Below are 9,654 nucleotides of genomic sequence, written 5' to 3'. Positions count from 1 at the left end.
ATGCTATGTAAGAAGCAACAATTTTAAAGCATTGGGTACAGTTCATTTAAAAACATTTCAGAGTGTCTACATGAAAATTAAGTAAGAATCACTTTAAGCAAAAGGATTTGGGCTTTAAATTAATTTGCCTGGGGAAATGGTTAGGCAGCCTTTCCACTCTCCCTTTATACTGCATTGCTTATGATACTGCTTCTGTTCCATTGTGCTTTGGGTAATCCAGATTTACTGCATTTTCATGGCATGTGCAGCACTTTCTCACATTGTTTTTTTATAACAGTAATCCCCTTGGAGTCTCAATGAGAAAGGCAGATGATAAATGAAGTAAACAAATAAACACCCAGTACACAAACCTATTTAAGAGGCCAACAACAGTAATCATTCAGTATAAGAACAGTGGGGGGGGGGCACAGAAATAAAGCTGCTTTAGAAAAATAATTAAAGGGATTACATTAAAGGGAAGTGTTCTTGGGCAATTCTCAACGATCCCAGGGAGTAACCAGCAGCTGGTTATCAGGATATATATTTTTTTACCAGTAAGAGTAGTTCAGCTGTGGAGCTGGTTGCTTAGGGAGGTGGTGAGTTCTCCCCTTCCTGGCAGTCCTCAAGCAGCGGCTGGACAAACACTTGTCAGGGATGCTCTAGGCTGATCTTGCACTGAGCAGGGGGTTGGGCTAGATGGCCTGTATGGCCCCTTCCAACTCTGGGATTCTCCTTTTCCCATCTGACAGCCAAAGAACTCTTGTGTTTACAGAGGAGGTGGTAAAGTTTCACTAGGGATGGTATTATGTGAGAATCACGTGAGATAAGATGGCACCAGGTCCACAACGGGATCACTTGCTTTTTTAACAAGAGCTCATAACAGCTGAACACCCTCCCATTTAGACCAGAGGAGGGAAAGAATGAACCCTTTTCTCCACATTATAGGAAAGAAACTGCAATGGCATACTTATGCCTGAATACTCTTCCTGATGCCCTCAAAACCCCTAGTGTACTAGGGAAGAGGCTGGGGCCAGGCCCGTTCTTCCTGCACTGCACATCCAGGGATGTGTCATCTACAGCAACATCCGGTCACATGACCTCCCAGCCCCAAGCTGCAGCCCAATGCACTCCTGTGCTGACAAAGGTTTACTGACTACTCTTTGAGAACATTAGACTTTTGGTAGCAGTGGGGGGCTTCTCTGTCAGAGAGGAGGCACAGAATTCCCCAGCTTTGCCCTGCAACCCAAGCATCAGCTTCCCCATCAGGTACACCCACCAAGGCCACTTTCAGCTTAAAGGTAAAGGTAAAGGTTCCCTTGCTCGAAAGCCAGTCGAATCTGACTCTAGGGTTGCAGTGCTCATCTCCGTTTCAAAGCCGAAGAGCCAGCGCTGTCCGGAGACATTTCCACGGTCATGTGGCCGGCATGACTAAACACCAAGGCGCACGGAACGCTGTTACCTTCCCACCGAAGTGATACCTATTTATCTACTTGCAATTTCTTGCTTTCGAACTGCTAGGTTGGCAGGAGCTGGAACTAGAGACAGGAGCTCACCCTGTCTTGCGGCACCCGGGTCTTGAACTGCTGAACTACTGACCTTCCACAGCCTGCAGTTCAACGTCATAACCACTTGAGCCACCACAGCTCCCTACTTAGGGGCATTTAAATTGACTCCCCCCTATGGGACTCAATACCAAAAATGATTTTTTAAAAAGCAGTAGTGCTTTTCTCATTTGGGTGCAGATGAAGCCAGATGAAGAGCACGGCTCTTCAGAAAGCAAGTGGCTAGCTCCCTCTGCTGGCCAATGCTACCATGAGCACACAGCAGTCACCAGCTGCCATGCCTGTTTTAACCTAGCCAAAGCAAGTTCAGTGCATTCATTTTGTTTTAGCAGAGGCTCTGTGCTGCAGGCCTCTACTTTCACAGCCCAGGCAGGTGAGCACCAGAGACAGGGCTTTCTCAGCAGCAGCACCCAGTCTCTGAAACTCCTTATATTCACCTGTCATCCAGTTGACCAGTTTGTTGACATGAAATAAAGTCATGGGGGATCACCCTGCCCCTGTAGAGTTTTAGTAGTTGCCTCATCAGATTGGTATTCCCTGTCTATGGTGGCTGTTCAAAAGCTTTACACATCCTGTTTTGAACTGCTGGCTTCCCCCCCACTTTTCCTATCTCCATTCTTTTATTTTGCTTACGATTCTTGAAAACTTAAGCTGTGTCACTGAGCTCCCCACTGCTGCTAAGACGGTGGGGAGATCTCAGTTTGTGCCTGGATAGAGCTTTGGCCAGGGTCCCTGATCCACCCTGCTTCCAAAAGCCACCATTGAAAGCAACGGGAGAGCATACAGGTGGCAGTAGTCACACAGAACTCCCCTCTGCAGGGTATATTTGTATGGAATTTGCCCATATGTTGCCATCAACAAGGAAATATGGCTGTAAAGCAAAAATAAAGCAAAATCCATTCTTGATGCCTTTGACACAAGTATTCTCAGTACACTGAACAGTTCTCTGATCTGCTCCATGCTGTGCTGAAACTGGATGTCAAGAGTCCAAAAACTGGTCTCTAGTTTCTTTACACAGTATTAAAAACAACATTCTGTTATCTCCAACCACAGATTCACTCATCAACCACGTTCTTGGAAAAAAATGACCTTTATTGACAAAATTTCAAACTATGAAAAAATTACAGGATTTAAAAGAAATATCCATCCTGGCTGCACACAGTCTGGTTTACAATGAACCATCAGGAGAAAGAGTTTAGGTTAACAGTCACTTGAGAACAGAGACAGTAAGGAGTCTAAGCTGGCAAACCAAAGGGGAGTCGGCAGCAGAGAGCCACCTCCGCAACACTTGACCCACACACACACACCCAGCAAAGGCAGGCCCGGCAGAAGGGCTGGTGCATCTCCACTCCTCTTTGTAGCCACTCGATGCTGTTCTCAGTCCCTCGGGCTAAGCTAGCAAATGGCCAAGAGTGCTGATCACCTGTCGGCTGCCAGATTGCCTTCAGACTGGCTCTGGCTTCCACAGAAAAGCTCCCTGTTCCAGTTATTAGAACGTGAAACCAGGTGCAAAGCCAGCTCTGCCTTTGGCAGCTCCAGAAATCCAGGTGCATTTGTTTGTGCAGGTTATCAAATGTCTTGCTTTTCTACCCCTTCCTAAGAAGCCAAGCTTGCAGCTGTCCCCCAAATGCAGGAATTTTCCTTTTTTAACAACCTGGGCCCTGATTTCAGACAGTCACTCAGCCTGCCCTTGAAAAGAACAAGCCCCAGTTCTGCAGGGCAGGATAATAATGAACTTCCCCCAGAATAATTATTCTCAAATAAAGAAAGTGCCCTAAGCCACTCTTAAAAGCTTTTTTCCTCCTAGCATCCTGGGAATACTCAGAGCATGTCCTGTTGGGATCATACTTTGGGGCTCATGCTAAGCACTTGGCCTCATTTAGGCTGGGGGTGGGTGGGTGGGAGATAGAGGGGGCTCACTTTACCCTTGCCGGGTGTGTGGACCCAGCAGCAACCTTCAAAACCCACTGTGGTTTTGTGCTATAGAGGCCAGCCAGGAGTGTGAGCAGCTGCCATCTAGAATGACTCCCTCCATTCCCATGACCCAATTGTCCTGTTGCAAGCTCAGAAGACAGAAATCTCTCTAATGCAGCAGCAGGAACTGTGCGATGAATGGGACTGCTTCAGACTACGGGAGGGGGCGGAGGGAGGGGAACCTTAGCCACACAAAAATCCCCAGTAGTCAAAAAGCAGCATAGCAAGGAGTGGGTGGGAGTAAGTATTCTCTCTAGGGTTGCTGGTCTTCAGCTCCTAGGGAGAGGGGTTTCTTCTCCTTCAAAAATGCACCACATTCAGAACCAGGATTCGTCAGTCTCCTGTATATGAAGACCTCTGGATAGCTGTGCTGATGTGACCCAGGAAGATTCCACCCCCAACAAGGGGAGTATTTGGGAGTGATATCCGAATGTGCCTGCCGTAGCCCAGAAAGGCACTGCGTTTCTCTCCTTCTCTTGCCCAAAAGGAGGAAGGAAGGGCGTGGGGTGGGGTGGGGAAAATAAGGCTTTCTCTCTTGCATTGTATCTTTAAATAGTGTCCAAGCGCAAAAAGGCACACAGAGACGGCTTTAAGGCCACGTAAGAAAGGGGGAGGCGGAGGGTTTTTTCCCTTTCGACCCTAGGCCCCAACCCAACTCAAATTTTGGCAACGACGAACATGTATTGCCCATTAACGTGTTAGCTTAATACTGCAAACGCGTGTTGCCCATTAACGTGTTAGCTTAATACTGTTAGTGGACGGCACAACCCCAGCCTCAGGGAAGCCCTGTCCAGAGCACCTGAAAGCTCTACGGGAACCCGCTGGTCCCAGACTTTGGGACAGGAGCAGAAGTGAAAGTCAGTATCTGGCTCACTTCTCGAGGACATATGAAACAGCCCCAATATCATCTGTTAAGACAACACCTTTAAAACAACACTCCACCACACCTAGCGATGGATAACATGGATCGGTTTCCAACTCTTATCAACAACAAAAGATACCTCCCCACCACCTAAAACATCTCCAGGCTTGATTCTCAGTCGGGAAAGCTCAGTACTGAAATGTGCAAAATAGGAGACTCTCCCCCAGAACCCACCATGGATAGAAATCCTCCTCCTTTGCTCCAGATGCAACACGATTAAAGGACCGAAGGGGCTGAAAGGCCAAGAGCTGTGCTGGGTAATACTGACACTGGCCACAGTTAGCCAGGTTCTGGAAAAGTATCCAAAAGCAAGCACGGACTCCCCCTTTCTGGGAAGCAAAGAACAGCCCACCCCCAATATGCTCTGCATGGAACGGACGGCTCTCCAAGAAAAGAAAAAGGCGGTGGGCTGGCTCACGCCGAGGAGTGCTTCCTTCCTTGAGTCAGGAACACCGCTATCAAGCACGGCTGGGGCATTTTCCGCTGGCTTGCTTTCTCTAGTAGGCACTGGAGGCATGTCAAGGCTGTGCCAAACAGCTATCTCTGGCTCTCCTGCCGTTTCTGGAGCACTTCCGTGACGTGGTCAATGCCTTCCTCTGGGACCTACAAGAGGGAGGAACAGGGATGGGCCCTTTGCAATAACCAGTGTTTACTTTTCCAAATTCCAGACTGCCCTTTCACCTTCTCCCGAGTTGTGCCACCACTGTACGCTGCGGTTGCCAAGCTGTCTCTATACAATGGAGCGTTGCTGCTTTTTAAAAGTTATTTGGACACCTTTAATAACTCCCACGATGTCTCAATCTTCAGCTTCAAAGCTGAGACAGCAGCAGCCAGTGTTCCCTCTAAGCTGAGTTAGTGTGAGCTGGCTCACGGTTTTTTAGCCTCCGGCTCACAGATTTTTGTCTTAGCTCAGGAAGGACGGCTCCAGAGCAAAGCAATTGATGCAGTAGCCAAATCGCTTGCTCACAACTTTCATGCCGGTAGGACACAAAGTGGAATTTTTGCTCACAAGACTCAACAGCTTAGAGGGAGCATTGGCAGCAGCCATGTGATTTTTTTTAAAAAAAGGTTTTAAACTTCAGCAGGGCGTAGGAGGGACAGTCCAAGCAGAAGTGCAGGAACCTGCTGCAGTCAAGATCTCTGCTTGTCCCAAGAGACTGGCCCTCCATCACCCTCCAAGCAAAGAAACTGACAACTCAATTCCTTCCCATTATTACACAAATGAATTCCACACTGGCTAGGTCAGGAGGGAGGGAGAGGCGGTGCCATTTGTTGCCGCCAAGTACCTGGCTGGCCCAGTCTAGCCTGATCTCGTCAGATCTTGGAAGCTAAGCAGGGTCGGCCCCGGTTCGTACTTGGATGGGAGACCACCAAGGAATTCCAGGGTTGCTATGCAGAGGCAGTCAATGGCAAACCACCTATGAACATCTCTTGCCTTGAAAACCCTACAGGGTCACCAATGTTCCCTCTAAGCTGTGGAGTCTTGTGAGCAAAAATTCTACTTTGCCCCCCCCCCCCGAAGGCTGTTGAGTGACACAGAACTGAACTTAGACCAAATCAATAAGCCTTAACATAGATATAAGGAGCAGTGGCAGGAGGGGGCGTGAGATTGGTGCATGTGTCTGTGTGTGCGTGTGTAAAATGCCATCAGGTTGCAGCCAAGTTATGGCAACCCTGTGGGCCTTTCAAGATAGTTCTGATCCTTGCGTAGTCCCCCCCCTCCCCCGAAAACTCTTGAGTGACACAGAACTGAACTTAGACCAAATCAATAAGCCTTAACCAATGCTCCCTCTAAGCTGTGGAGTCTTGTGAGCAAAAGCTCTGCTTTGTGAGCTACTGGCATTAAAGTTGTGAGCAAGCGACTGGGCTCCTGCATAAATTAAGTTTGATCTGGAGCCGTCCTTCCTGAGCTGGGACAAAAATGTGTGAGCCAGAGGCTAAAAAATTGTGAGCTAGCTCACACTAGCTCAGCTTAGAGGGAACATTGGCCTTAACATAGATATAAGGAGCAGTGGTAGGAGGGGACGTGAAATTGGTGCATGTGTCTGTGTGTGTAAAATGCCATCAGGTTGCAGCCGAGTTATGGCAACCCTGTGGGCCTTTCAAGGCAAAAGGCTAACAGAGATGATCTGCCATTGCCCTCCTCTGTACAGCGGCCCTGGCCTTCCTTGGTGGTCCCCCATCCCATTGGCGGCACGGCTGACTTACCAAGGCATGGTCAAAGTTGAAGGTGCTGATGTAGTAAGCAGATATGTCCGCATCGGCCAGAGGCTCTGCAATCTGAGCCACGATCCCACATTCATCTGCAGGAGAAACAGGAGAGGGGAAACCCCCGAGCATATGATCAGTATGCCCCATTCCCTTTTATATCTCACAGGAGTGAATGCTACTTAGGAGCATGTATGAAGCATTCTGGACATGCCACTTCCATGCAGCACTGAATGCCTCACTACTGGCACTATCACTCACTAGGAAAAACTGAGCTTAGAAACTGAACAGCCTGCACAGAATGCAGACATCCACTTACCAAAGCCCAAGGGCTGCCCGCCGATTCTCACCATCCTCCAGAGCTCCCCTGAGGAGCTGGTCAACAGGAGATCACTGGGAAACCTGGGAGAGAAGTGAAAGATTTTGAGATGTGACACAGCTGGCTGGCACCTCCCCAAAGAGGGACATCTGAGCAAACGAGACTCCTTGCCACTCCATGCTGCACAACCGCGGCTACACTCGGACTGAGAGCTGTATTCCCGTGTCCTCCAGGACACTACAAAGGATTCTGGGTGCACTGATCACAGGCACAGATAGTGTAACCCCGAACCTCTGATCAGATTGTCTGTGCAGTCCGTCTAGCCTCGCACCCAAGGGGAAAGCATCAGCCCAAGCCGAGCTGAACCCTTTGTGGTTTATGCTCTTCCAGCCAGTATTTAGTCAAACACAAAAACAGGTCAGTTTCTCCCAGTGCTGACACCTAATTAAATAAACTGTAGGCAGTTCATTGTATCAGTTGTCAACAATGACACCCATGGACACACAGCCGTTCTGTGTGGGTTGAGTTGAAGCAGGTGCCATCTTAGAGGAGGCCTTCCTTCCGGTTCATGAAGGTGCTGGTGGAATGCCTCTTCAAAGAGGGTGCCTGCCAACCTCTATTTCTGTATTTTAGTTAGGGAACTCTATGAAAGTAATTGAAAGATCCTCTGCCCCTATTAACTGGTGGTCTAATTTTAAAGGGAGCAAACAGATTTTAGCCAATTAATCTAGCTGATGAATTGCAGCCTTAGATTACCCACACCAGTGTCCCCTCTAAGCTGAGTCAGTGTGGGCTAGCTCACAGGTTTTTAGCCTCCGGCTCACACATTTTTGTCTTAGCTCAGGAAGAATGGCTCCAGAGGAAACTAATTTATGCAGTAGCCAAATTGCTTGCTCATAAGTTTAATATCAGGAGCTCACAAAGTAGAATTTTTGCACACAAGACTCCACAGCTTAGAGGGAGCATTGACCCACCCTGGGACTATTTCACACCAACACCCTCACAACAGCAAGGAAGCTACCACTAGCACAAAAGTAGGACATGTGGAAACCATATTTGTTTTGTTACTAGATTTCAAGAGGGTCACACTGTTGAGTGACTCTCTAGATGTGCTTCCCGGCAGGCTAAACTGCCCATTCAAATGCGATGTCCTCAACAGTTCACTAATATTAAGGAGAGGAAACCTTGATCAGTTTTATACCTTTAGACTATGCATTCTGCAGTATTAGGACACCGCAGGCAGAACCTTTACAAAAAACGGAGTCTGCTTGTACGATGCCAGTGTTCCCAGGGACCTCTGCCCCTTATATAATACTGTAACAACAGGTTTCTTTAGAGGGAATCTCTGCTGACAGACCAAGTCTACACCTAACTAAGGTTTTACCGAGAAACCAATTACCACATGCTTCTGAAAAGCCCACTTGCTCTTTGTATTAGAGCAGTTTTGCAAAGGTAGTTGGTGACTTGTCTGGGCAGCAGTTCTCAAACTTGTGGCAGCAGGACCCAAACAAACTTTACTTCTCATGACCCAGCAGGCAAAAGAATTCCAGGCTATGCTTCCCCACGCTAGCCTAAAATGCATGAATCTCTTCAGTCAGCACTGAACAAGGGCATTGTTCGTTTTTGGCATTTACACACGGACAGTACCATTCAGCAGCAGGATCTATTTTAATTTATAAATAATTAAGTACATCATTTGTACAATACAAACATTAATTTAGCAGAAATCATTCATTACATAAGCATAACAGTTCAACATAAATCCTTTCAAAGGCTCACAGAGTCCAGAAGTCATCTAACTCCTCCTGCTTATGCTTATGTCCACAGGGCCTGCAAGACGGAGCTCTTCCGCCAGGCCTTTGAGGGGGAGCCGCCGCCGACACTATACCACCACTGAATTCCAACCATCTACCTCATATGATGGGGGTAGATGTCGCCCAACAGAGCCGGGGAAACACTTCTCCTGGCGCTCATGCTATGAAGAACTTGGCCGCCAGTGTGGGACGTCGCGCATCTTGGTTTTTATGTAAATTATTAGAACACCAAATTTTATGTAGGATACATGGTTTTATTATGCTGTATTGTTGTAGGCATATTTTAACTTCGGCATGGCCGTCTGTTAGCCGCCCTGAGCTGTTGGATAGGGCGGGATATAAATCCCCAAAATAAATAAATAAATAAATAAATAAATAATGTCATGAATGATTTTTGCTGAATTAATTTTTATATTGTAGTAAATGATTTTGGTTCCTTGATCATCACAGAACATTATCAACGTAATCCGTGTTAACGCCATGCACACTTTTCCTTCCCCCTTTTTCCCTATATATACCGCGTGTCTCATTGCTATTTTGGATATATTTTAATGGCAACTCCTCAGGAGCAGATCCAGCTTTGCCATCAAGCCCTGCAGAGCCTCCTCATCCCGCTCACCCTCTTCTTTGTCCTTCTTCCTGAGCTGGCCAGCCACCTGCTTTTGGGTCCCAACCCACAGTTTGAGAACCACAAGGCGTTTTTTTTTTTTTTGGTGGACTTTTAAATTTAATGAACTGGTCTAAGTCAATTTCATCTCACCTTTTTTATTTTTAGTGTATGAAGCTGTCAGACCGGCAGGTATGGATGCGCTGTTTTAATGTCACATGCAGACACAGATGTGCTTCCGTGAAATACTGCTCTAACCACACCTAATA

The 9,654-nt window shown here is 47.4% G+C and overlaps 1 protein-coding gene across 1 annotated transcript in view; it reads right to left on the bottom strand.

Moving 5' to 3' along the window:
• Nucleotides 1-4,244: 4,244 nt before the first annotated feature.
• Nucleotides 4,245-9,654, bottom strand: part of GATSL3 (GATS protein-like 3) — a 31,072-nt gene continuing 25,662 nt past the window's right edge. The window contains exons 6-8 of the mRNA XM_015425329.1: nucleotides 6,965-7,176; nucleotides 6,646-6,740; nucleotides 4,245-5,040 (exon numbers count right to left, since the gene is read on the bottom strand). Coding sequence (XP_015280815.1) covers nucleotides 4,975-5,040; nucleotides 6,646-6,740; nucleotides 6,965-7,176 — 373 coding nt within the window. The 3' untranslated portion in view covers nucleotides 4,245-4,974. The remainder of the gene's footprint in view (nucleotides 5,041-6,645; nucleotides 6,741-6,964; nucleotides 7,177-9,654) is intronic.

This window comes from Gekko japonicus, unplaced genomic scaffold, assembly GCF_001447785.1.
Source record: "Gekko japonicus isolate JY-2015 unplaced genomic scaffold, Gekko_japonicus_V1.1 scaffold135, whole genome shotgun sequence".
Lineage (NCBI taxonomy): Eukaryota > Metazoa > Chordata > Lepidosauria > Squamata > Gekkonidae > Gekko > Gekko japonicus.
Note: the sequence above shows the minus strand (reverse complement) of the source record. Positions and strands in the feature narration are given on the sequence as shown.